Here is a 27323-nt window from a genome sequence, read left to right on the forward strand (position 1 = left end):
ATTCAGCCTTCCACAGTAGGTAAAAATTCATCAAGCTGTGCAATTAAAATTTGTGCATTTTACTTTTGCTAAATTATACCTCTGGCAAGAAATGCACATACTCCAGGAAAAGAGAGAATGATTTAAGTTCAATCATAATAATGAATTAAAGGTCTACCAGATCTACTTCCTGTTGAGAGTACCATGGACCTGAGTTGAAAGAGGGGCTAAGCTTCAAGTGTGGGTCTGAAGACAAAAATGGGTTGAAGGCTAGTCCAAAAGTACATTCACTCGGACTTTTCACCTCCTCCATAGACACCAACCTTCTCCGCAGAGTCTGGGCTTCTAGCTGTAGCTGAAAATCCCTGAGAAGGAAAGAGTCACAATGACTAAAAGCCAAGGCCCTGGGGTGCATACTAACAAGGAATGGCAAAGGCTAACCCGGTTATTTGGGCAAAGAGATTATAGGACAGCTAGCTCTCCAGTGCCCACAGTGGGGAGTGGGAGATAGGGAAGGCCCAGCCCCCTGAGCCACGGACATAGTCACCCTCTGAGGAATGGACATGCTGTTGTGGAGGGCTGAGGGCTGCATCTATGGATAGATACTAAAGCGTAGCCGGCACTATGGTGAGGTGAGGTGGTGTAGGGTCCTGTATCCCCAGAGCTTGGATATCCCGTCTCTACATCCCCCATGTCCATGAAGCCTGGGCCTGGGCCCTATGGGAAGGACAGCCAAGAAAGGAAGATTACTTTTGTTGCTACCATTGTGGGGGGTCCTGGCAGCTGCAGGACAGAAATATCTCTAATTCCATGAGTGGTCATATGAGGCGAGCGAAGCTGCTTAGAGCCTATAGCGTGGACTTAGTTTTAGGGATTGGAGAGAGTCAAGAGCTGGGGGGCAGGAAAGGTTTACTTCAGGTGGGGGTGATATAGATGTCAATTGCTTTTTCCTTCCACAGGCAACATCCTGCCCAGAGAACCTGCCCCTGGGCCAAGGATCCTTTGTTACCTTCCTCTCCAACAAGAAAAGAAGTTCAAGGCTCACAGACATGTGCACACAGCTCAACACACTCAGCCTCCCCTGCCCTACCCCACCCCCATGTACGGGAGATTGACTCCTGCTGTGCACATAAACTGGGATAATCGGGTCTCTAAACATCACTTCAAGAGTCCCAAGTCCCAAGTAGTGGGGGGCTGGGGAAGGGGTGCTCTTTCCCATACACTTGGCTTTTGTGTGGCCTGTAATAGTTGATCAAGAGATATAGAAAGACTGGAATATGACACAAGCCTCTCCTTTCAGAATCACAAAGGCCTATACTTTGAGCCCTCCTATTTCTATCCCTCACATTGCTTTTCTTTTAATATCCCAGAGCCCCCTTTGATCCCGGTCCTCAGGTTCAAGGCCTCACAAGGCCAAAACATTGTATTTCCCTTTCTCAAGCTCCCCTGACTTTAACACCATCAGATTCAACCCCTGACTCCCGCCCTGTCCCAGCAGCAAGAGCCTGCTAATCTTTTAGCCACTAATCTTTTAGCCACTAATCTGCTTTCCAAACTCTTGGCACCTGCGCTATTTATAAAGCAGTATTTCATGCCCCCCCCCAGAACCCTATTCTTCTCTCCTGACCCCCACCAATCTAAAAACTCAGAGGACCTTGGGTATAAGAGGTTGGGGAGGCGAGCATAGTGACCAGAGCTGGAGACGGATGTGAGCTTCATCTTCCTCTCCAGGTAATAGTCCAAAGTCCTCTATTTCCAGCCCATACTAGGTCCCATATCCCCTGCCCTTAGCACCCCCATCAATATATCAAGAAGCACTTGAAGGGCACCTTTCCCGACACAACTGACAGGCACTCAGGCTGAGAGACCCTGGGAGAGACCTCTGGAAGCTCCCCTAAGCTCACCCCTCAAGCCAGATCTCATATGCATCAAAGAAAAGCATTAGAGAGACGTCTTCCTCTCTCTAAGTATCCCTACTCCAAGGCTTAGCACCTGGGGACATGGATGGAGATAAGGGTGGGAAAATCTGGGGAGGGTGATGTGAGCGATGAATAGGTTCAAGGAAGGCTTTCAACCTCCATACAGGTTTCTGCCACCAACAACCAGGAGCATGAGGGTACCAACCTTTTCTCTCCCACACCTTTCTCCTTTCTTACCTGAGTGTTAAGGCCACCGTGAGGTGAACTCAGGCTCAGAATCCATTGCAGGAGCAAAGCCAGAGTCTGGGTTTTGTTCATTCATTCATTCATTCATGTATCTAACAAACATGTCTTGGTGCCTACCATGTGCCAGGTGATGTTCAGCCTCATCCAGTCCAATTCTCCTCATACTTTCCTGGATGCAGGCCTTTCTCCAGACAAATTTCTTCTCTCAAAAGGCTCTCAAGAGTGCCCCAGCTATTTCAAAAAGCCTCACTCTTTCTGGAGAATAGACAGTATGGTTAATCAACAATTCATAAAAACTACGGAAGGTTTTTTCCCATGTCCAGGATAGTTGAGATTATGGCTGAATGAGTAACCTTGGCAGGAGGGAGAATAGGAGGCGTGGATGGTGGTGAGGTGTCTATCTAAGAAGAAAAGGTTACATCACACTAGGTGTGTCTGGATGGTATACCAGAGCCAGGTAAGGAGAATAGGGACCAAATGATTGAGCCTTCCTCCTTCTTTCCCTTTGCCAGAAAAGGCTCAACATCAATGCCATGGCCAACATATCCAGGTAAGTAAGAACTCCTAATTCTCTGATTCTGTGACTTGTCACTTACCCAAACCCAAGTACTTGCCTTTGGGGTGGAGGGGTTTGCAACCTCTCCCCAACTTGTGTCTTGGACTCTATCCCAACTACCTCCACCTTTGTGTCATTTCGCTCTCCTTGGGGCTCTTCTTTTTTTTTTCCAGCTCCTCCCCAATCCCACCAGTAAGATTTATTTATTATTTATTTATTTTATTTATTTTATTTATTTTTGGCTGTGTTGGGTCTTAGTTGCAGCACGCGGAATCTTGGTTGTGGCGCACGGACTTCTCTCTAGTTGTGGTGTGTGGGTTTTCTCTTCTCCAGTTGTGGAGTGCAGGCTCCAGGGCACATGGGCTCTGTAGTTGTGGCGCACGGGGTCCAGAGTGCGTGGGCTCTGTAGCTTGTGGCACTCAGGCTCTCTTGTTGAGGCCCGAGAGCTCAGTAGTTGTGGCACACAGGCTTAGTTGCCCCAAGGCATGTGGGATCTTAGTTCCCTGACCAGGGATCGAACCTGCCTCCCCTGCATTGTAAGGCAGATTCTTTACCACTGGACCTCCAGGGAAGTCCCTGGGCCTCTTCTTCTAATCCTAGAAATATTTCCTTGTCTCCCCACTTCCCTTTCTCTTCTTCTCTTCTTCCCTTCTCTTCCAATCCCCCTCCCTATCCTCTGATTTTCTCCTCATAGGGTGTTTAAGAAGACCTGCTCCAATGGCAAGGTGAGAGAACCTGGCCCAGCTGGGCAAATGAGAGGGCAAAAGGGATAGGTGGGTACGTCCTTCAAGGTCTCAGGAGTTTGGGTTGGGGGCTTCAGGGGAATCCATTCAAAGATGATTATGAGAATAACATGGGAGGTTGTTCCACAACAGCTCTCCATCTACTTGGGGAAACGGAACTTCGTGGACCATGTGGACATGGTGGAACCCATTGGTCAGTGAGTCCAAAAAGGGAAAGAGCCTGGGGAGAAGGGAATGGGAGTGAGGGAGTAAAAGAAAGCCAAGAAAGGACCATGCAGAGGAGGAGGCCAATTAAAGAGAAAAATAGGAGGAACCATTCAGGGGTCAACTTCTGTTTCATAGTCTGAGGACCTTTCCTGACCAGAGGGCCATCTCTCCCCCTCTCCACAGATGGTTAGTCCTGGTTGACCCTGATTACTTAAAAGGTCGAAAGAGTTAGTAAAAATCCTTGTTGGTCTGTGTATGTGCCAGGGACCCCAACCTAAAATGTCACACATGCCAGACAAGTAGCCTGAATGAGTGGAGTGGACGAGTGGACCAGAGGGGTATAAGAAAATATAAAAGTAGTGGGAACTGTGAATGTCTTGTCTGGTGGAGGCTAACCACTGGGAATTTCAGCCCAGTGTGGCCAGATTTTCCGATTGTTAAAGAGGAACTGGAAACGAAGCTCAGAATACGACCTTGAGAGGCCCAAAGTCTGAAAAGATTCTAGTGCCCCTTTCCCAAATGATATTCAAAATAGATATATTTCTAAAGCATACATGAAATTTTGTTTTTCGAGATCACACAAAATTTACATGTGTGCTGAAATTAAGTTTTTTTCTAAAATTTCGGATTTTCTCCATTACTGTTGGTGGTGCCTCTTGCTTAGACTGCCCATGGAAAGATCCAGTACACCAGAAATCCATATTTTAATGCAAATTTCCTGATTTTCAAATGTTGGTAACTAATTAAAAGATTTTTAAAGGCCTGGATAAATCAAAAAACTTTATTTTTCCATAGGGTGGATGTGACCTTCAGCCTGCCACTTTGCATTTGCTTTTTCCTTCAATTGCATATGTCTTTTCCATATCTCCTTTGTGTAGGGAAACCCATTTTTCCCATTTAAAAAATCCCAAACAAAGAAACAAACAATAACTACAGCAAGTAACAGCAAGCGACATTGCTCTGGCCACAGTATTATAGATCCAGATTACACTGAAATATTGTTTTGCCACTTTTTTTTCTTTTAATTCTTACTCTGTGATCCAATTAGACTGAAAATTGGGTTTGATTTGAAAAAGGCTCAGAACAAATTGATGAATACTAGTTCAGATGTAACCTTTAGATATTGTGGAATAAACCAGACTTAGTCGCTCAGATTAAACAGTGCAGATAAGCAGTCCACCCAGTTTTAAATATCAGAGGAACTTTGGGGTATGGCCAGTAAATTAACCAACTTATTTAAGACTCTCAATTACTCTGTAGTTCTAAAACCTATGTCATTTTTTCACAGTCCTACAAAGTCTTCAGAATAACCTACAGAAAGAAATCTTTAGTTGAAAAAATGCATGTCAATCCAGGAATAAGATGTGTTTTTTCCTTTAATTCTAATCTTCTTCATGTCCCTTAGTAGTTTTATATTATTATTCATTTAAGTTGTATATATTTAAGTTTATTCCTTAGCTACTTTATATGTTTTGTTACTTTTATGAAGATAATCTTATTTGCATCTTATTTTCAAATATGCTTTTTTTTCTTTTGAGGTGCCTTTGTTGATGTGAAATATGCTTACGCTACACCTTGAATGAAAAAGGCTGGTTGTAGGGCAACATATGCGGTTGCGTGAATGAAGTGTGGTTCAACAAAAATCGATGTGGGATCTCTCTGTATTATTTCTTACAACTGCATGTGATGATCTCAAAATAAAATGTTTCATTTCAAAAAGGCAATGAGAGAGAAGTCAATAGCTAAGGTGGCCTTATGTTTAATTATAGAAACAAAGTTGGGAAGCAAATGCAACAGAAATTAACAGCAGTTATCTCTGGAATATGATGTATGATGGCAGGGCTTTGATTCTCTTTGTGTTTTCTGATTGCCATACAATTAATATGTATTGTTTATATAATAAACATAAATATAAATTAATAACTTTAGAATAGATGTTGAATTTAAAAAAATTAAAAACAAGCTATTTCCTAACACACTAAAAAAAGGATGATTCTAAACTGCCAGAGAGCCAATAAGATCTTGGGGGTGGAGTGATGCCCTCCCCACATGCCACAGCGGAATGTGACAGAACAATTCATCTGATTAACACCTTTACTTCGGGGGCTATTAGATACCCTTCTGCCTGGCCTCGCCTGATCTTTTTCTGTCTTATTTCTCATCTCTTTCATTTCCTCCCTTCCCTTGCTTCCTTCCAGCCACCTCTTTTCCTCTTTTTCTCATCTTCTCTGTTTTTTCTTTTCCTTTGCTCCCTCTTTCCTTTTCCTTTTCTTTCTCTCTCCCTTCTCCCACTTTTATTGGCATAATTGGGAACCAAGGTGAATTTAATTTGTTGTCTCTTTTGGAAATTGTTAAGTTTGTCTTCATTGTAGAAATATTAGAAAGTACAGATGAAGGAGAAAAAGACTGTAATCCTCTCACCCAGAAATAATCACTAATATTTCACTTCATATTTATTCATCTTTTCTGAGCAAAAATATCTATATTTTTATTAAAAATGCTATACTATAAATAACATTTTCTAATCTTTTTTACCTATGCAATATGTAAAAATCTATAAAGTTTTAAGTTGCCTAGTAGTATATTGTATGGGTGTACCATAATATATTTAACCAACTTCAATCATTGGACATTTTTTGCTATGATAAACAACCCCATAAAGTACATGCTTGTATGTATTTCTTTTCATACTTGTCCAATTATTTCTTTAGATTAAATGCCTAGAAAAGGAATGAATGGCCAAAGGGCAGTCACACATTTTTAAAGGTTTCTATTGCCAAATTGCCCTTCAAAATGGTTGTACCAATTAACTCTCCCTCCTGCAGGGTATGAGGCTGCCCATTGCCCCAGTCATTATAAACACTACCATTATCATTACTTTCAGTCTTTGTTGTGTCTTTTGAATATAGATTCATTTTCTTTGCTTGCTCGTAATTTTAAAAGTAGATAATTTGGCTGTTTGATATTTTGATCTCTTAAAAATACAAAAATGAGTTGCTTTCTACTAGTGTGTGGCTCTTGGTAGTTTTCTTTGGGTCAGGGCTCCTGATTAAAAGTAAGATTCCCCACCTCTGTTCTAAATCTTTCCTTCCCTCAGTCTCTGTCACTGTCCTTGGACAGGTATCTTTCTGTACCCCATCCCACACCACTAGTGCACTCAAGTGACTTTCTATTTGCCCCTAATCTTAGGTACTATCAGCAATGTATAAGTTCATTTATAACTGTTCCACTTTTCTAATATTCCCATGATCATCATCATCATCATCCACATCTAATTTAAATTTCCAAAGGGATTTCTCATACATCAACTCCTTACAACCATCCTATGAGTTAAGTTGGGCATGTACGAGTCTGGGCTTTGGAGTCAGGCCTGAGTTGAAATACTGGGCTGTCACTTAGCTGCTCTGAGCTCATTTTCTCTACCTGTAAAGTGGAGATAATAATACTTCAGAGGATTATTGTGAGGTCCAAATAACATATGTAGAGCTCTCAGTGCAGTCCTATTATTGACAGGTGAAATAACTGAGGCTCACACAAGTCGAGGGATTTATGCAAGTCATATTCAAGCCCAAGTATTCTGACCCTAGAGAATGATGTAATGAATACCCTGTACTCACCACCTAGCTTTAAAAAGAATTACAGAATCAAACTGAAGTCTCCTGTGTATCCTTCCCTAATCCCATACTCCTTCCTCCCTCCCTCCTTTTCTTCCTGCCTCCACCGCAGATAATTACTATCCTGAATTTGATGTTTATTATTCCCATGATGTTTCTATACTTCTACTCTATATTTATATATCAGTGAGCAACTTTGGTACTGTTCTACATGCTTTTCAACTTTATGTACATGGTATCAGATTGTGCATATCATCCTGCAGCTAGCTTTTTTTACTCAATAGTTTTTGAGACTTAACCATGTTAATACATGGAGTTTAGTTCATTCATTTTAACCTCAGTTTAGTATTCCATGATATGAATATACCACAACTGTTTACCCATTCTCCCATTGATAGGTATTTAAATCATTTCCAATCTTATGCTATGACAAACATTGACGCAATGAACATTCTCATAGGTATCTCCTTACAGACATGAGCAAGACTTCCTCTAAATTCATCTTAGGTCATAAGATATGAGCAGATTCAGCTTTACTGGATAGTGCCCAACAGTTTTCCAAAGTGGTTGTACTCATTTGTTAGCAAATTTTTTTCTGCATTCCTTTGACCAACTACAAATCTCCAGGTCCTTGAATTTTCTCTTGTGTCAGTCTTAACATCTTACTGGTTTCCTCATTAATTGAATTGCCTTCAGAAATAAATAAATAAATAAATAAACCTAGGAACTCTGACAGAAAAAAAAAAAGTGGTTGTACTAATGTATATTCCCACCGCAGTGTGTAATGAACCCTATTGTTCCACATCTGGAGCACTGCTCAACACATAGTGCTGTCAGACTTAAAAGTTTTTGACAATATGATGGGTGTGAAGTGTTATCACATTGTGGGTTTTTAAAAATTATTTATTTATTTATTTGGCTGTGCTGGGTCTTAGTTGCGGCACGCAGGATCTTCGTTGTGGCATGCGGGATTTTTTTTTTAGTTGTAGCATGCAGGATCTTTTAGCTGCGGCATGTGAACTCTTAGTTGCGGCATGTGGGATCTAGTTCCCTGACCAGGAATCGAACCCAGGCCCCCTGCATTGGGAGCACGGAGCCTTAACCACTGGACCACCAGGGAAGTCCTCTCATTATGGTTTTAATTTGCACTTATCTGATTATTATTAGACTGGACATGTTTTCATACCTTATTGGCCATTCCATTTTGCTCTTCTGTGCAGAGCCTATTCATAAACTTTGCACACTTTTATATTGGGCTGTTTATATTTTTATTACTGATTTGTGGGAGTTCTTTATATATTACGAACACTAAACTTTTGTTTGTTATATGTGTTGCAAATATTTCCTCTCAGGCTTTTGCTTGTTTCATTATTTATAAAGACTCTTAATGTAAAGAAGTTTTAAATTTTACTATAGTCAAATGTATTGATCCTTTTCTTTATGGCCATACTGTTTTGATCATATTACATTGTCTCTCCATGTCTTCCTCTGAGCTATTTAAGATCTCCTTTCCTCCTCAGGTCTGACAGGTCACTCTCTTCCTCCTTTGCCTGCAGTGTTTGTCATGTTGACGTGTGCCTTTCGCTATGGCCATGATGACTTGGATGTGATTGGTCTGACGTTCTGCAAAGATCTGTATGTACAGGTCCAGCAAGTGGTCCCAGCTGAGCACAGCAGCCCCCAGGGGCCCCTCACAGTCCTGCAAGAGCGACTGCTGCACAAGCTGGGGGACAATGCCTACCCTTTTACCCTGCAGGTACTGACCCCAAGTCCTGGGTAAGGCTTCCAGGGAAGATTAAGAAAGGAAGCTAAAGAAGGAGAACAGAGGAAAGGGGTCCCTGTTTCTTCTGTTGGCTGACCTCCTTCTGATCTTTTAGATGGTTGTCAACCTGCCCTGTTCGGTGACACTGCAGCCAGGTCCTGATGATACAGGAAAGGTGAGGTCTGGGTTCTGAGAAAGAGGGACAGGGGGATAAATGGACAAGACTAGAGAAAGGGATAGCTAAGGGACGGGATCAGACATTTCCTTATAAACCCATGAGGAATGGAGGGGTAGTGTCAGAAATGAGTTCTTTTTGCTCCTGCCCCTTTGCAGGCCTGTGGTGTTGACTTGGAAGTGAAGAGTTTCTGTGCTGAAAACCTGGAGGAGAAAGTCTCCAAGAGGTATTTCTTTGGTCCTCTCCAAAATCCCTGCCTCCAGCCTGCGTCAGAAAACAGATCTTGCTCTCAGGACAGAAACAGCCCTACTTCTAACCTCTGTAGTACCGTCACCACCAACTCAGATGCCCAGTTCTGATTTCCCTCTGACTTCTCTTCTTTGCTCTAGGGCAAGGGTCAGCAAACTTTCCTGTAAAAGGCCAAAAAAGAAATATTCAGGCTTTGTGAGCAATGTAGTTTCTGTTGTAACTACTCAGCTGTGCCACTGTAGCGTGAAAACAGCCATAGGCAGTACGTAAATGAACGAGCATGGCTTTATTTATGGACACTGAAATTTGAAATTTTCATAATTTCCACATGTCATGAAATATTATTGTGGATTTTTTTTCAACCATTAAAAAATGTAATAACCATTCTTAGTTTGCGGGCCATACAGAAACAGGCAGCAGGCCAGATTTGGCCACTGAGCCATAGCTTGCTGACCTGTGGTCTAGATACTACCTTGAGGGTCCAGAGGAGTTCTCTGACAGAGGCCTTCCACCACCTCCCCTCCCCAAGCAAGGACTGGGCTATGGGGTTGGCATGAGAAAGGTCTGTGAGTCCTAAGGAGACATTCTGGCTGTCCCCTTGGCCTCTACTTAGAGACTCTGTGTGGCTGGTGATTCGGAAAATCCAGTTTGCACCCCTGGAGCCAGGCCCTGGCCCCTGGGCCCAGACTGTTCGCCGCTTCCTTCTGTCAGCTCAGCCCCTACAACTCCAGGCCTGGATGGACAGGGAGGTTTGTGACCCCCATTTCCTGCCCCCTACCATGCACCCCCTCTGACACCCTTTCTTCATTGATCTCCTACTTGGGAAGACAAGGGTGGAAGCCAGGGTGGCAAAAGCACTGAGGAAACAAATTCTAGGTCTTGATCTGGGTGTTCTCTCTCCAGTCTTATAATGGGCCTCTCCTCCTGCTTCAGGTTCACTACCACGGCAAACCCATCACTGTCAACGTTTCCATCAACAACTGCACCAACAAGGTCATCAAAAAGATCAAGATTTCAGGTGAGCTTCTTTTCCTATCCCCCTGCACCTGGTCCCAAATCCAGAAGTCTTTTTCCAGAACTCTGCCCCACTTACCCAGTCTGCATTCATCTAGGCTTTCCCTCCATTGCAGGCTTATCAGAACACGTATCTCTGTTTGTCCATATGCACATCTTAGTATATCGTGAGTAGTGTGCCCGTGTACAAGGGCAGCAAGTTGGGGTCTCGAGGATGACTGACTAATTGTAGTCATGTGTTTTTCCTGGCTCTTCAGTTGACCAGATCACAGATGTCGTCCTGTATTCACTAGACAAGTACACCAAGACTGTGTTCGTTCAGGAGTTCATGTGAGCTGGCGCTGGGGCCTGGGTCAGAGAGCCAAGGGATAGGGTGGTGGGAAGAGGGCCGGGGTCTGGAGGCAGAGGAGGGGGTTGGGGAAAGAAGGAAGTGGAGAAGAGCCCAGGACTGAGGAACATCAAGGTGAGGGTTGATGTGGAAAGAGGGAGGGATTCTCAAGAAAGCTGGAAGGGGGATACCACAAGAGGATCATCAAGTCCTGAGAGAGGGCAGAGGCATAAGGATTTCCCACCAGAGTGAATTGTTCCCACTCTCCACAGTCAGACATGCCAGCTCTCTTGGTTACTCCAGTAGTTTCGTGGAATCGCGCAAAAAATTCTTGGGAATGAGAATCACTTAGTTGGCAAGCCTAGCTTAAGTTCATCTCTTCTTTTCCTTTGAAAGGGAGACTATAGCTGCTAACTCCACCTTCTCCAAGAGCTTTGCAGTAACCCCACTCCTGGCTGCCAACTGCCAGAAACAGGGCCTGGCACTGGATGGCAAATTCAAGCATGGTGATACCAATCTGGCCTCTAGCACGATGTAAGCTCAAATGTAACTCCCAACCTTCATTTTCTACCCCCAACCCATTCTGTGTGCTATATATACAGTTCTGAGGCTTCACCTTCAATGAAGCCTACCTGTTTTTAAAAATGTCCCTAGGTCAGTGTTCAGAGCTGCCTCCAGGCAAGAGGGCCAACAGTAAGCTAAATAATACCCATGGGACCAATGGCAGGCTTAGGTCATAGGCAACAAGAAAGGAAAAAGTGGAAAGGAAAAATTCCTTATGTTGTATAATATTTTACAGCTCATAAAGGTCTTAACGTATGGTACTGTTATCTTCATAAGAATCCCATTAAAGTAGGCTGGATATGTATTCTTATTCTACTTTACACTTAACGACCCTGAGGCTCAGAGAGATGAAGGAACTTGTCCAAGCTTGCGTAGCTAATAAGTGGCAGAGGTGGAAAAGATTCTATCACATGTCATCTGGCTCTAACACTGTGATCTCTACAGCAGCTACTCTCTAGTGAAGATAGAAGTTCAATGGAAGACAGATGAGAAATGGAGAGAAAAGAGGACAAAAAGAAGAAAAATATGATAGGAATTGATATAATTCTATCAAATCATTCATTTGGTCCTATGCCTAACACTTGGAGGCCCTAGTGTAAGATGTGTCTCCCACCAAAAGCCATCTGCCACCATCTAACAAGAATTAATTCCCACTGCCTTTCCCTATGCCTTATCGATCATGTAGCTATGGACTATTATTGCTTGAAAGAGCCTGAGAAATCATACAAACAGCATTATTTTACAGATAGGGGATCAGCATCCCAGGGCAATGAAGAGACTTTCCCAAGATCATATAGCTTTCTGTGCCTTATTTTTCAATCAGTGGGTTTTCATTGAACACCTGTTACATGCTTATTCCTATGCTAAGCAATGTGGGAGGATACAAAGACGTTTAAGACAGTCTCTGCCTTCAGTCAATTTACAGCCTAAACGGAGAACAAAGAGGAATTTAAATGCAATCTAACAGTTAAATGTTAGTACGTGTGGTTCGGACTATAAATCCGATAGAAGTTAATAGAAGCCAGCATAGCTGGAGAGGGCTTCCTAGAGGAGACAGAAGGAGCTAGAGCTTGAAGAAGGTGTTGGATCTGGATAGCAACAGAGGAAGAAAAGAGTGTTCCGGGTTGGGAACATAGCCTGGGCAAAGGCTAGAAGGTAGGAATCTGCATGGCACGTTCTGAGCATGGAGAGAGCATGGGTCCGCTTAGGTTGTATCCCAGGTGTTAGGGAGTTAGGGCAGGAAGGTTAGATTGTTAAGGGTCATGAAAGCCAAGCAGTGTAGTAGTTATATTCAGAGAGGTAGGCTCCTGAGCAGAGGGTGACCTGGTAAAACTGGATCTGAGGAACAGAAATGTGGTCCCAATGAGTAGGAGATCAGAGCCTGGGAGACCTGTCAGATGACAAAAGGTGCACTGAATGAATTAACCCCCAGCCCCTCCACTCCAAACACACAACAATGAATACTACCACCTCCAGTCTTCGACCAGGAATGGACAAGGAGCTGCTGGGGATCCTGGTGTCCTACAAAGTCAGAGTCAACCTGATGGTGTCCTGTGGAGGGTGAGTGAGAGTGCAGGGTCTGTCTGGGCAGGGGCTGGGGAGCCACTTCTGTTTTCCTCCCAGTTGGACTGACCCACTCAAGCTATTCCCCACCCCTTCTCCTGGACCAGTTTCCCAAACCTGTGAGCTCCACGAACAAGCCACCTTCCCTTCCAGAAACCCATTCTGTGGTTGAGTTGGCCTTACAATCCTTCATTCCCCTGCAAAATTAGGTTGCTACTAACCATTTCCAGCTGTTAATTTTAGGGTGTCATTCTACCCTCAGCATCCTAGGCGACCTGACAGCCAGGTAAGACACTGTGGGGAGGGGGAACTGGGGCAAGAAGGGGAGGATGCGATCAGGAGACCAAAAGAATGACATGGGAGAATCTAAGGGCATCCCAGGACTGAAAAATTGAGGGAGAGAGGTTCAGGGGGTGGCCTTGGAGGGAAATCTGTAACTCTACCTTGGGATCCTTGCAGTGATGTTGGCGTGGAGCTGCCCTTGATCCTGATGCATCCAAAGCCATCGAACGGTGAGTGACCAGGTGGGACTCACAGGAACAGTGGTCCCGAGGTTTGGGGACCAAGCAGTTCTGATCTCATGAATCGAGGACTGGCAGTTTGGGTAGAGATTGAATAGCAATAGGTAGGTTGGGTGTCTAGGTTTTCAGGGGAAGTTGTGTGTGTGTGTGTGTGTGTGTGTGTGTGTGTATTGTGTATATGGGAGGGAGAGGGTTAAAAAGGGAGAGGAATGAGTAACAAGACATTTCTTCAGGGAACTTATCAGCTTCAATCCATATTTCCTTCCTTCTCCATGCTTGCTACAGAGGCTGCTAGGTAAGAAAATGTGAGGCCTGGAAACCTCGCCCCCCTTTCCCCACTGCCACTCTCCATTTTATGACGATGGAAATGGATAAAAGCTTCCCTGGAGTGTTGCTTTCAATAGGTGTGCAGTGGAAACGTATGGTTTAGCTTCGTGTCATAGTTCAGTGCTTTTCATACGCCCTACTCTTTACCTTTTTGCGTCCCCCGCCCTCCACCTCCTGCTCTTCTCCCAATCGTCCTTCCCCCTCATCCCTTCCAGTTTTCTTTTTCCTTCCCCCCACACCTCCTCACCCTAACTTCTCCCATCTTTCATTCTCCCATCCCTTCCCTCCTTCCCACCCTCCATTCTTATTTCCCCTCCGGCCCTCATGGGGGCTTTTGTGTTGGCAGACTGGGGAGGGAACAAAGGAGACAAGCCAGTGTGATCCAAGTGGGGTGGGGGCAGCTGAGAGGGGGTGAGGATCGGAGTTGGAAAGCAGGGAAGGGATCACTTCTCTGGGATCAGGAAACGGGAGTGGATGTGGAAGACGCTCAGACAGCTGTTCCTAACCCTCCATCTCCCTCTGCTGCTTCTGCAAGCTCTGAGGATATAGTCATCGAGGAGCTCACTCAGCAGCAGCCCGGCAGAGAGGAGAGCCAGGAGGCTTTGGCGGCCGAGGGGGATGAGGGCAGCTGAGCGCCTGGCTCGGGTGCCTCTGTGTGGAAGCCCCACTGCAACACTCTAATAAATCAGCTTGTCCAGACGTGCCCACTGATCGCTTTGGTATCTCCTCCTCCTGGAGGAGGGTAATGGAACTACCTAGAATGAGCCACCTCCCCACCCGCCACCCCACATCAGTGATTAGATTTCCTGCAGCACGTGCTTTTCCTCTAAACAACCCTGACTTCCCTCTGTCAAGGCCACCCACCCTGTGAGTCCTTCAGCTTTCCTTCTGAGCCCTGGCCACCTCTGCCCCCACCCCCAACTATCCCACTCCCACCTCGGAGCTGCGGGCAGCGCCTGAGGGGACATGGCCCTGAGACCAGGCCTGAGGGCGACGCTGATGGTTGGACAGAGTGCCATGTGACCCCAGGCAGCAAGTGCCACCCACCTGCCAAGCACACAGCACACCAGAAGGCCCACAGCCGAGGCACCCAAGCACCAGTCTCTGCGCAAATCCAAACCCTGCAATCCTTGGGGGTCAGAGCAGCGGGGGTCTGGGTTGGGCTCTGGGAACAGGAAGGTGTGATGGTATCGAATGGAATGGGGGGTTCTCTGGGGAATCAATTTCCTCCTCGCCCAGGGTGACACTTGGCCTACTTATCATCACCCACTTTACGTACAACAGCTTCGAAGGCGCCTGCTGGGTGAGCCCACCGCCAAGGCATCACACAGTACATTTTTGCCCCCTTCTTTGGTCAACTTACCCGGGGATTCTTCTCCTCAAAGCTATCTATTGTAAGTGTTGAAAAGCTGAGCCAGAACACTTTTCAAGGGCTATTCTCCACTTCTGGGTCTAATACTGCCTGGTATTGGGGGTAGAGGAGGGGTTTGCAGGCGACCTTTGGAATTGACTTTCTAAGATCATGTACTTGGAGGACTGAATAGTGAGTGTTCACTCTCATGCCACTAATCCGGTACCTCAATCACTTAGGCCTATTCATCACAGTAGGGTAGCACCACCCCACATTACCTGTGGATAAAGAAGGAGAAATAAAATGTGAAACCTCCCCAAACTACCAAATCCTGTGCTGTTTCTTATTCTGTCTGTCCTCATCTAATCTCCAGCTGTAACAAAGTCCAAGTAGCCTTGAATCCTTAAATCTGCTGCTCTGTAGGGTCTTCCTTAATCAAAATAGTGTATTGAGATCGGACCTATACTAGGATGGTAGGCACCTGGTTTGTGGCCATAGCAGCCACTTTTCAGGAACCTAATTTCCTTGACTTTTTTTATGCCTTTATTAAGTTCTAGCCTTTAAAAAGCTAGTTTCTTTTCTATCTTTCTCCACCTTCTTTCTAAACATTTGTTTTATGCAGGTTCAGCTGCAGCTATGGAATGCAGCTGGCCAGGAGACCTTCTGCAGCCTAATTCTAGCAACATTCATGATTCAACTATTGCTGTGGTTGTCTATGACATCACAAGCGGGAGTTATGCCATGTTTTACTTGAAAAGAGGATTGAGGGAAGCAATAGAGAGGTTGGTAAGACTAGCAGAGAGGATAAAAAAATACAAGCATTAGTGCATAAGAAAAAAAAAAAAGACTAGGAGAGAGAAAGACAGGTACGTTATTTTCTCCAAATCTCTACTAAATGTTTCAACTCTCTGCAACACATTGTCCTGTAGACATCAACTTTTTCAAGGAAACAGATAAGTGGGTAGAAGATGTACAGGCAGAATATATCATCATCATGTTGGTGGGTAACAAGATTGATCTGAACAACAAAAGGAAAGGTGTAACTGCAACTGCTTCTGGCATACCTAGAGCTCAATCCCAATGGGGAGGGTCTACTGTGCTCTATTTACTTGGGAGGAGTTACCTGTGCCAGGGATCAGAAAGGTCATGGGTTCAGGGCTTCGAGGGTTCCTGGTCCTAGGGATGCATCTTTACACCTCAGAAGGATCTATCCCCATCCACTAACTCTAGGTCAGAAGGGGGTCTTACCACTATCTGGTCCCTTGTATCATTTCTCATTTGTCCAGACAAGTCTCTACCGAGGAGGCAGAAGAAAAATCCAGAGACCTCAATGTGATGTTTATTGAGACCAGTGCCAAATTCACCACTGCTTATTCTTTTGGATAACCTTGGCTTGTCCTATCGTGGGGTGGGGGTAAGGTTCATCTCCCCATCATGCAGTGCAGAGGCCTGGAATCATATCTCTAAACCTGACCTTTTTTCTTTCTTTTGCACATACACACACACACACACACACACGGCTATTCCATAGCATGGCTTCTGCCCTCACTTTCAGAGGTAATTCCTCTCCACTGAAGGAAGACGAGAGTATCCTTTCTCCCAGCTTTGCTGGGGTAGGGAGGGTACAAGCAGAGAAGGCAAACTTCCTTTGCTGAGTTGATGGCCAGGCCAATTTTCCTGCCTGACTGATACTGAAGGGAAAATGGGACTAACTTCAGCCCAAAGCAGCTCCCTGGTTTGCCTTTAAGTGAAAGGGATCATAAGATAAAAATTCCTTTTCTGTATCTCCTAGAAGATGCCCCTGGGAGTTGAGATTTTACCCCAGCCACTTTATTACCTTCCTTCCTTACCACACACTTCAGTGCTGAAATCCAACTGGAACCCTCCAATGAGTCAGGCATCAAAAACCATTGTTCCTGTTGATAGCTTAGGTTATCTCTCTGCCTAATATGATCAACTTACTGCATTTGGGCTTCCCAGTACCAGTCCTTCTCCCCCAACCTCATGTTTATGGTTTAAATACTTGGCCACTTACTAAGCTCTTGTTCAATTCCTAGGCTTAGGAGTAAAACGGAACCCCTGAAAATGCTATCACTTTCTCTTGACCACTTCTCACAGTTACAGGGTGGAAAGTTCTGGCAGAGTCCAGGAATCCCACCTGGCCGTCTCTGACTGCTAAAACACATCTATAGTGGATGCAGTTCTACAGCAGCTGGGATACCTCAAAGATTGATACAGTTCCTTCTCCACTGTTTTCTTATCTCACCCTCAATAAATGACTGGTCCTTTCACCTCAGCCTCTTATTGTTTGCACCTTCTCCATGCTATACCTACGCCTCCACAATGCAGTTGCATCGTGCTGGTGCCCCAACACAGAACCATTCTAAATACCTCAAAGAACCAATTTAGGGCAGGATTTTTGCCTCTTAGGCCCGTGGCACCTGGCTGGGACTTTTTACCCTGTTTACCACACTTCTTCGATGAGTTGTTCTAAAACCTTTTAACCACAGACAGTTGGGAGAGTCTTGGACCTCAACATTCAGTAGACTCAGCCAATATGCCTTTGTGCAAGTATCTCAGCCTCTAGTTTCTTACTCAGATGGCCATTGGGGGGCAGCAGAGCAAACAGGAGCATATATTCTATGTGGGGGGATTTCCCGGGAAACAGAGACAGCTAGATTGATTGCACCTCCAGCTCTGCTCACTAGGCTGTTGCTACCTGACAATAGCACCGAGCCTCTAGAAGAGGTACCATAGCAGAGCTGGGGTGGGATTCATAGGAAGAACCAGAACTTCCTCACAGAGATATGTTACTACTATTTAGAACTGTCTCCCATATTTGAAGACTTATTCGCCTTATTTTAAAATCCATTACAAACAAAAAAGAAGCATGGAAACCCTGGGTGATTAGTGCTTCGCAGAGTCAGTAAACTGGTTGGTTTGTGCAAAATTTGGAGAGAAGAGAGTAGAGTGGCAAAGTGAGTTAACTGTGGCAACATGAGTAGAAGTGGCACTGAAAGTGCAGAGGGGCAGCCTCCTAATTGTATTGTGATTTTTTAAATCGAGGTATAGTTGATGTACATAATTGTATTGTGACTTTGAATAAAGAGATCTTTAAGTACAAAAAAATAAAAAAAATAAAAATAAAAATTCAGACATCCAGGCTCCACCTCAGATCAATAGAATCACTCAATGGGGGCAAGGGCCTCAAAATATATATTGAAGCTTCCCAGGATTCTTTCAAGGCAAATTCGGGACTTTCATTATGGGGTACAACTTCGCCCCGTACCTCATTAGACAACTTTCTATTCTGAACGGGCATTGTGAGCATGCCAATGGAAATGGCATAAGGCGTGGCCTGGAATCTCTAACAATGGATTGCTAAGAACATAGCAGAAGGTTATTTGGGGGCTGGGGTGAAGACAAGGGGGAAATCAGCAGTCAGTACTACTCAACCAACCAGGTGGAAATTGGGAAGCAATTTCTTACTGCTGTCCCTGAAAAGAAATGCATCTAAGCCTCTCCCTTAGTTTATGTTCCCGATGAAAGAATCTGGGAAAAGAAAAGACAAAACTATATTAATACTGCCCCCTGCAGAGAAATGGCCACAGCTCATGGGGGAAGGGGCACTGTTTCCTCCAGTACCCCCTCACCCTATACCATTCCTCAGTTATACTGTAGATAAGCTTCCTGGGTCTCCCTAATGTTCTGAGAGAGATAATTGTGAAGTACATATAGTGTTGCTCTGCTGCTTCTAGTGGCTCCTCTCTTTGGAAGAGCTTTTATTTTTATCTCGAAGGCATTTAACACCCAATCAGTATCATCCAAATCAGTATCAACCAACATTTCCTCAGCATTGTGTTTTACTTTTTTGGAGGGAGAAGACAGAAGGAGGGAGTGGGGGAAAACGGGGTTCCACTGGAGTCTCCAAAGTGTGTGACTGGTAGTATAAGGATGGGATGAGATGGCCAGGCAGATTAGGTGGGAGGCCCCCAAGATTTGTAGACGTTAATGAAAATGACACGACATATGTGGAATTGCCTCGCACATGGTATTCAATAAATGTCAGTTGCCTTCTCTAGCAGGGTTCTCCACAGGCTAAGCGATACCTAGACATCATCATCCTTCTCCTTCCAGGGAATGAAGCCCACCTAGAAAACTAGGGAACTCAAAGTGCAGTATGGGTGGGATAATGCAGTTGGCCAGCTAGCTCAGGGCAGGGCCTCGCTGTCTCCCCATCCTCCCTACTCCACTCTGCCAGGGTGGGGCTGAGAGTAGAGTTTCCCAAGTGGCTTCCCTGAGGCCTAGCTAGCTCGTCCTAGAAGATTCCATGTGGAGGGCTGTGGATTGCAACTCTCTAGTGCACAGTCCTCTCTTTCTGGCGGTGATAATCTGGGGGAAAGAAGGAGGAAAAGAGCAGGTTATTTTCCGGCCTGAGCTCCCAACTCCCCATCTCCAACTTGTAGGGCCTCTAGTAATTGGTATTTAAAGAGTTCCTACCGAAGGCCCTGCCAGGTAAGCAAAAAAGAGAGCGGCACTTACTATAGGGAAAGAAGCGGACACGCATGCTGATTTCTCGAGCTGTCTTCAGGATCTCAACAGCCTGGAAGGAACACAGCAGCTTGTACAAATGAAGAGATACAACCCAGGACAGAATCATAACAGAAGGAATGTAGTTTGCCATTCCAACCTTCTGGGTCACTAATAGCTGCTTCCCTCTTACCAAGGAGAAATTGTTTCTTATCAAGTTATACATCAGGCTAATCTTATCCACTGTGTCCTACCTGGGATGGCTTCTTGCCTCACCACAGCCCAGGCTGCTGTGCTCACCTTGCTGTGCTCAATATCTTGGAAATCCACATCATTCACAGCTAGGACTTGGTCCCCTTCCTGAAGTCCTGCTCGATGTGCATCAGAGTCCGGAATCACCTGTTGGTAAGGAGAGAATATACATGATCAAGGTGGGATAATTTCAAAGAATGTAAGTGAATTAAGTGCTATTCAAATGTAAGGTACTATCGGTTGTGTGTGTGTGTGTGAGACAATGCAGGGAAATGGGTGGCTTGCCAGGTGGGAAGTTTTAAGTGGGCAAGGGTATCCCCACTATGCCCCTTTTATGAGTCTACTAAATCATCCCTCTCCCCAGCCTTGGGACATCAGGGTTCTGCAACCTGATAACTTAACAAAGGGAAGTAGCTATCCATATTGCCTACCAGGCACACGCACCTTGGAGATGAAGATGCCTAGCTGGGAGGCCTTTCCTCCTCGGATGTTAAATCCCAACTGTAAGACAAGAGCACAGAATGGGGGCTCAATACAGACCACAAACACAAGAACATCTAGTAGCATCACTGTATGATAGCTTGCCTTGTGTCCCTCAGAGAGAAGTCAGAAGCTGTGGAAGTGGCATCTCAGCTTTTCTGCCCATAAAAGTAAGTTTCTTTACCTCCTTACCTGCTTCCCAATCCGTCCCCCCAACCGTGGCCAACGTCTGGGCCTGGTACGGACAAATCTCACCTGGAATAAGAGGCAACTGTTCCATAAGCTCACCTGAGCTCCAGGGGGCTTCTTCAGTGTGATGATACGGGGCAGAAACTGGGTCAACTCATTGTTGTAGTCTGGGTGGTATACCCTCTGCAAGACACAGCAACCCCAGAAATCTTACTACCAGTCTTACTACCTTCATCTAGAACACAATTGCATCACCCTGAAGCCAGGAGAAGGTGAAGTCATGGACTTAGTTTAAGTAGAACCGATAACACTGTCCAAATAGGTAGACGGATAGCAGTGGAGAAATGCTAGCCACCCAGTAGCTCCCCACTTCTTTACCTCGACAAAATGGAAATCAGGGCTCTGAATTTCCAGAATTCTCTGGTGTAAGTGGACTCTGGCAGGAGGATTCCATAAGAAGTTCCCAATGGGGCCAGTTGCTCAGAATCTAACTTCTGGCTAAGATTCACTCTCTATTGAGCTTTCTAACCCTGCCATCCTACCTTTCATATATCATCCCTTGCCTATGGGGAAAAAATCCCTTGTACAGATGGTTCCCACCTCATGAGGAGGAATCCATGCTGGGGGATTCTCATAGGCAGGCAGGAAAACCACCGGGTAGTCATCATAAGGAATCCGGCTGTCCATCTCCAGCAAGGCCCTGGAATGGAAGGGTGAATCAAAGCTGACGAAAATGGTTCAAAAGGGATAGCAGCCCAGCGAGTTTCAGAAAACAACCCCAACCCATTCCAAGGCTGTCAGTCTCTAGGCCCGGCCCACTTCTAGGTAGGTGATAAACATTTTGGGAGAGAAGGAAGAAAACTATCAACTTGGCTGAATATCTGGACTCCAAGCAACCTGTTAGGTACACTATAGAAATGATCTCCTTTCTCACAACAACCCTGCAAAATAGATGTTACCGTCTTCATTCTAGAGAAGAGGAAATCAGGAACGCGTCTAAAAAGATCTGACTACTTTGGAAATTCAAGGGAGTGCTGACTCCAACTATCCACGGGGACTCGGGGCAAGGTACCGCCCCACATCCCCTAATTTGATCAGTAATGGTGGGGGACCCCAGATCGGCCCTTCCTTTACCACCAGCCACCTTCCAGATACCCGTCCCGCATCGTGCCTGAGTCCTGCGCCCACGGCGCTGTAAAAATCGTCGTACCACCTCTCCCGCCGGCAGGCCCCAGACGCCCCGTACTCCTCTCACCATCAATTCAGCCTGGGACCCGGAAGCGGATGCTCAGCTGTGGAAAAGGGGCGGGGTCAGGGTGCGGCGCGCAGGCCCTCCTTCCTCCCCAACGCGTCATCTTGCGCGCGCCGCGTGCGTGCTCTGCGTACAGGCTTTCTGCGCTCCGATTGGCTGGCGCCTCCGAGAGCGATTTGAAACTTGGCGGTTAAAGCTGTGGTTGGAACAGGGCGGCGGGAGACCGGGGAAGGGACGTTTAGTTTGGTGAGTTAAGGGGGCACACCTTAGCTCAGGATCTGCCTTTCCCGGTACCCTGGGGCTTTGGTTCTTTGTTGTCGTCTCCGCTGGGCTTCTCCTTTTCATTTCAGACGCCACTTCGCTCTCTTCAGAGGGTCGGGCTGACTGGCAGTCCTGTCGTGGCAAAGTCTGAGGGACAGTGACTTTCCCGAGGCAGCGATCCCGCTGGGACGGGGACGCCGCCACCGTAGGCTACCGCTGACTTCCCTAACCCACCACACCCTCCGAGGAAGGCCGGAACTGAGGAAGAACGCCTTCCCACCCCTGCCGACCTACAAAACTTAATCAGCGATCATCTTTCCCCACCCCCCCGCCGCAGAGACGGTGCCGAGGTAGGATCATGAAGGAAGAGGTGAAGGGCATTCCTGTAAGAGTGGCACTGCGATGTCGCCCTCTGGTCCCCAAAGAGATTAATGAGGGCTGCCAGATGTGCCTTTCCTTCGTACCCGAGGAACCTCAGGTGCGTAGCGAGTCCTGGGCCTGCCTCTGAACAGCTGGGGCTAAATGGCAGTGAGGGGCGTGGTCTGGCCTTTCATTTTTTTTTCTTACTCCTTGTCCCTTGCCTTCTCTAGGTGGTGGTTGGTACTGACAAATCCTTTACCTACGATTTTGTGTTTGACCCCTCTACTGAACAGGAGGAAGTATTCAATACAGCAGTAGCACCACTCATAAAAGGCGTGTTTAAAGGTGAGGCTGTTTGATTCTTCAAATGGTTCTTGAGCATACACTGTGTTAGGCACTGTGATTGCATGCTGCCAATACAGGAATGGATGAAGCATGAGTCCTGCCTTCAAAAAGCCCACAGCCTGAGAACTCACCAAATATCACTTGTACCCTTGAAACTAGTTTTATACTTTATTTGCTTTCTATGGTTCTGCTCATCTTTGACTTGTATATGTTTCGGTTTGTTTGTCCTGGAACCTCATTAGATTCTAAGCTGTTTGATGGGTGCTGATGAGGATCTACTTGAGGCCCAGGCACTGCAAAGCCTGTTGAGGGATTCAGAGATAAATAACATAGCTTCTGGGTCCTGGAAGAGTTCAAAGTCCAGGGGTAGGAGTGGAAATAGATGACTACATACATACTTTTTAAAAAATCTTTTTATATTTTATTGACATTTATCACTTGTGTTTTTTCTTTTGTGAACTTTAAAAATATTTATTTATTTATTTGGCTGCGTCGGGTCTTAGTTGCAGCACACGGGATTTTCATTGCTGTGTGCAGGATCTTCGTTGCAGCATGCAAACGCTTAGCTGCAGCATGTGGGATCTAGTTCCCTGACCAGGGATCGAACCAGGGCCCCCTGCATTGGGAGCGTGGAGTCTTAGCCACTGGACCACCAAGGAAGTCCCCATACTTTTAAATACATTAGAAATGTTAAACTTTTTGCTCCTATCTTTAAGAAAAAATATTTTAAAAGTTAAAACCTTTGAGGTTTCCTAAAGCCCCCGAATACCCTGGCCAGTTAATAATCTTGATTACAGAAGCTAAGGCTTTAGTGTTATTGAAGACCATGGCAAAGTTCTGAAGAAGGGAGCAATGCCTGAGAGGTGTCTAATTGTTATTCTAGTACAGTGGTTATTCAGGATTCAAAGCAGAGGGCTATTTAAAAGAAGCAGAACCATGGCATACTAGTCCCTTAAAGTTGAAAGGGATATTTGTACATCATCTAGTCTAACTTTCCATCCAAAGAAAAATACTTTCTAGCAATATCTCTAAGTGAACTTCCAGCATCTGGTTAAAAGTTTTTTCTTTAACAGGGATATCACTGGCTCATAGGGTAGTCCTGTTGATTGGTTTTGGACAACTCTAATTGTTTTAGATTATATTGAGATGAAATTTGCTTCTCCGTAATCTCTACCCAGTGATGTTAGTTCATCCCTCTAGACAAACAGAAGCCTTCTTCCAAGCAACAGCTATTCACATTTTTTTTTTCACTTCTGAAAATGATGTCATGGCTCAGGACACATTGAATACTTTGTTTCAAATTTTTAAACTATTAAAGCAGTAATCTCAAACTTACAGAAATGTTGCAAGAACAGCATAAAGAACTTTTTTTTCCTGAACCGTTTGACTTGAGTTGTTGACCTGATGGCCCCCTGAATACTTCAGTGTATATTTGCTACAAACAAGAACTTCGTCCTGCGTAACTACAATACGACCATCAGAATCATGAAATTAGCATTGCTACCTCACTACCATCTGGTCCTCAGACCTCATTCAAGTTTCACCAGTTGTCCCAATAATGTCCTTTGTTGCAAAAGGATCTAGTTCAAAATCATATGTTACGTTTAGTTGTACTACTTCTATAGTCTCCTTTATTATAAAACTCCTTCAGTCTTCTTTTGACTTTCATGATCATGACACTTTTGAAGATCACAGGCCAATTATTTTGTAAACTGTTCTTCTATTTTGTTTTGTCTGAAGTTTATTTATGATTAGATTCAGGTTGTATCAATATATCTTTAGCAGGAATATCACAGAAGTGATGCTGTGTTCTTCTCATTGAATTCTATCAGGCAGCACACGATTTTGATTTGTTCCATTACTATTGATGTTCATTTTGATCATATGATTAAGGTGATGTCTGCCAGACTTCTCCAATATAAAGTTAATCTTTCCTATTTACACATTTGGAGGACCATTATTTGATTCTAAGTCTCTTCTAATTAACCATCCCTCCTTTCCTTTAGCCATTCCTAAAAAAAAATATGGTATCCAGGCCCTTCATTATCTTGTTATCTTCCTCAGAATGTACCTTTCACAGCTTAGTAAGAACACTATAGTTCTACTTTAGTATTCTTAACTTGGGAAACTATGAGAATGATAGTCTTTAGAGGCAATATAAAGTAGAAAGTGATTCCAATATCTATGTGTTTTGTTAACATTGCTCTCAGTTGCAGAGATAAAGCCAGTATTTTTCAGTCAGGTCAACAGCACCCTGAGTTTTTGTAAAAAGTACTGAAACTTGGTTTCCCCACTTATTACTATATATACATATCTGTGGTATTGCAGAAGATTATGGAATGTTATTCTCTTGTCCCAGAGTCATGCCAGGTGATATTAGCAATCTATTACAGTGAAAATCTCAATTTAACATCTTAAGATCTTCCAGAACATCAAGGTCTTCATTTAGGTGAATAAGTTCTTTCAAAAAGAAAAAAAAGCAAAGGACATATATCACATTGAATCATACTTAAATGATGACATTTCTATGAAGAGCCTGATAATACGGTCCAAATGCAGTCTGAGAATTCATATAGGGAGGGATGCTTTCATTGACTGTAAAAAGCAACTTTGTTGCCTTTTCGAATGAAGACTCTGTTAATCAAAGAAATACACGTTGGAATCCCTTCTATTTATGCAGCTTCTAAAACTTTCATTTAATTGCCCTAATTTAGAATTGTTCGAAGTAGAGAGAAAGTAGAATTATAAAACTCTGAATGGCTTTTAGTACATTTATTTTTATTTATTTATTTATTTTTGGCTGTGTTGGGTCTTCGTTTCTGTGCGAGGGCTTTCTCCAGTTGTGGCAAGCGCGGGCCACTCTTCATCGCGGTGCGCGGGCCTCTCACTATCGTGGCCTCTCTTGTTGCGGAGCACAGGCTCCAGACGCGCAGGCTCAGTAGTTGTGGCGCACGGGCTTAGTTGCTCCGCGGCATGTGGGATCTTCCCAGACCAGGGCTCGAACCCGTGTTCCCTGCATTGGCAGGCAGATTCTCAACCACTGCGCCACCAGGGAAGCCCTGAATGGCTTTTAGACAGTGACTTGGCTACCTTCATTATCTCAGTCATATCTTTAAGTGTTTTACTTCCTAGCTTTTAAGGGCTATCAAGAGAGGCACACATTCAGGTTTGATATTTTTCTTCTTTGCTTATTTGGAGTAGTGCAAAGTCATGGCACTCATATAACTTTTCTTTGTGTCTGACATTCCTAAGAGACCCTTGTGTTTAGAGAGCAGTCTCAATTTTGTTACAAGTAATTGCTGAAGGAAGTAGAGTGTATTGATTGGATGAAAATATTTGAGCACTGCCGCGCATGTGACTTCTATTTTGTCAGGATACAATGCAACCGTCCTGGCCTATGGGCAAACTGGCTCTGGAAAAACCTATTCGATGGGCGGTGCATACACTGCAGAGCAAGAAAATGAACCAACAGTTGGGGTCATTCCTAGAGTAATACAGCTGCTCTTCCAAGAAATTGATAAAAAGAGTGACTTCGAATTTACTCTGAAAGTATCATACTTGGAGGTAAATGATTTATCTTTAATTATTCTGAATTCAAATTTGTCTTTGGGTAGAAAAATAAATACAAATCAGGTTTTTCCTGGCATAACTCAAATTAATAAATTGCATTTTTAGTAAATTGCATTTTAATAAATTGATAGAGAAAACTTACTGGCTCAGTTGGATCTGGCTCCCACCCAGTTCTTTCCCTGTTGTCAGAATAGTCTGTTTAATCCGATTGTTAGAGGAGTTGGCATTCCCATATAAAAAGATAATAGGAATCCTTTAATTCCAGTTTGGCCTCTATTATTGATTCCCTGTAGAGTCTGTAGAAAAATATTTGATATCCCTTTAGTGTTTCGAGGCTTGAGTGATAATGCTGCTACTCCATGAAGAATGTTATAAAAATTGGGTGAAGTATTGAGCTGTGTAAGTGATGACAGAGTGTTTATTCAACAGACATTTATTGAGTACCTACATGTTACAGGCCCTGTTCTAGGTATTTGGGATATATCAGTGAACAAAACAGAAGTCCCTGCCTTTGTGGGTATTTTCATTCTATTATATATCAGTATACAAGTAGACTGACCAGTTATATCTAACCTCATGACACCAGAAACACATAGTTAGGGAACTTATGGCTTCTGGGAAACTAGCTGGTTGATTCCATAGCAGTGATAAGATGTCTTATCTTTAAGGAGCAATAATTAAATGTATATAATTTAAACATGCAATTATAAATAGTATGTGAATACTTCATCCTGAAGTTGAATCTCAATATGTTAGTTGGTATAGGAGGTATAGAGGTGGAAGATGGGGAGTTAAACATCATTAAGATTAACCTTCTTGAAACTCTTGATTAACCCAGTTGTGGCCAAGGTGACCAAATGTAAAAATAACTTAGGAACCTGCTATATTAAATAGTAGCAACAGCAATAATAGCAAACAAATGTGGTGCTTACTATGTGCAAACACTGTTTTAGTACTTAAAGTTCT

At 44.3% G+C, this 27323-nt stretch overlaps 3 protein-coding genes across 8 annotated transcripts in view; 2 read left to right on the forward strand and 1 right to left on the reverse strand.

The window, feature by feature from the left end:
• The first annotated feature begins 2677 nt into the window (after positions 1–2677).
• ARR3 (arrestin 3) lies at positions 2678–14569 on the forward strand. 2 transcript variants are annotated; one of them, XM_036840235.1, is made up of 16 exons: positions 2678–2694; positions 3395–3425; positions 3576–3640; positions 3834–3877; positions 8821–9020; positions 9142–9201; positions 9360–9427; positions 10064–10199; positions 10384–10468; positions 10722–10794; positions 11189–11326; positions 12833–12916; positions 13182–13205; positions 13379–13431; positions 13726–13735; positions 14303–14569. In XM_036840235.1, the coding sequence occupies exons 1-16, from the start codon at positions 2678–2680 to the stop codon at positions 14397–14399; spliced, it is 1185 nt and encodes a 394-aa protein (XP_036696130.1). In that variant the 3' UTR covers positions 14400–14569. The 2 variants fall into 2 exon arrangements, with proteins under 2 accessions (XP_036696130.1, XP_036696131.1); XM_036840236.1 differs by lacking the exon at positions 2678–2694 and having other exon boundaries at positions 3576–3636.
• A 4301-nt stretch (positions 14570–18870) lies between these two features.
• PDZD11 (PDZ domain containing 11) lies at positions 18871–21859 on the reverse strand. 5 transcript variants are annotated; one of them, XM_036839092.1, is made up of 7 exons: positions 21741–21855; positions 21170–21269; positions 20669–20752; positions 20345–20401; positions 19949–20047; positions 19661–19721; positions 18871–19510 (listed from the first exon to the last, which is right to left on the reverse strand). In XM_036839092.1, the coding sequence occupies exons 2-7, from the start codon at positions 21254–21256 to the stop codon at positions 19476–19478; spliced, it is 423 nt and encodes a 140-aa protein (XP_036694987.1). In that variant the 5' UTR covers positions 21257–21269; positions 21741–21855; the 3' UTR covers positions 18871–19475. The 5 variants fall into 5 exon arrangements, with proteins under 5 accessions (XP_036694987.1, XP_036694986.1, XP_036694985.1 ...); XM_036839091.1 differs by having other exon boundaries at positions 18898–19510; positions 20636–20752; positions 21825–21859; XM_036839090.1 differs by having other exon boundaries at positions 18898–19510; positions 20636–20752; positions 21780–21838.
• Positions 21860–21999: 140 nt separating this feature from the next.
• KIF4A (kinesin family member 4A) overlaps positions 22000–27323 on the forward strand; it is a 126713-nt gene continuing 121389 nt past the window's right edge. Inside the window, exons 1-3 of the mRNA XM_036839578.1 lie at positions 22000–22560; positions 22673–22787; positions 26161–26351. Of these exons, the coding sequence (XP_036695473.1) occupies positions 22441–22560; positions 22673–22787; positions 26161–26351 (426 nt within the window). The 5' untranslated portion in view covers positions 22000–22440. The remainder of the gene's footprint in view (positions 22561–22672; positions 22788–26160; positions 26352–27323) is intronic.

This window comes from Balaenoptera musculus, chromosome X, assembly GCF_009873245.2.
Source record: "Balaenoptera musculus isolate JJ_BM4_2016_0621 chromosome X, mBalMus1.pri.v3, whole genome shotgun sequence".
NCBI classification, from domain to species: domain Eukaryota; kingdom Metazoa; phylum Chordata; class Mammalia; order Artiodactyla; family Balaenopteridae; genus Balaenoptera; species Balaenoptera musculus.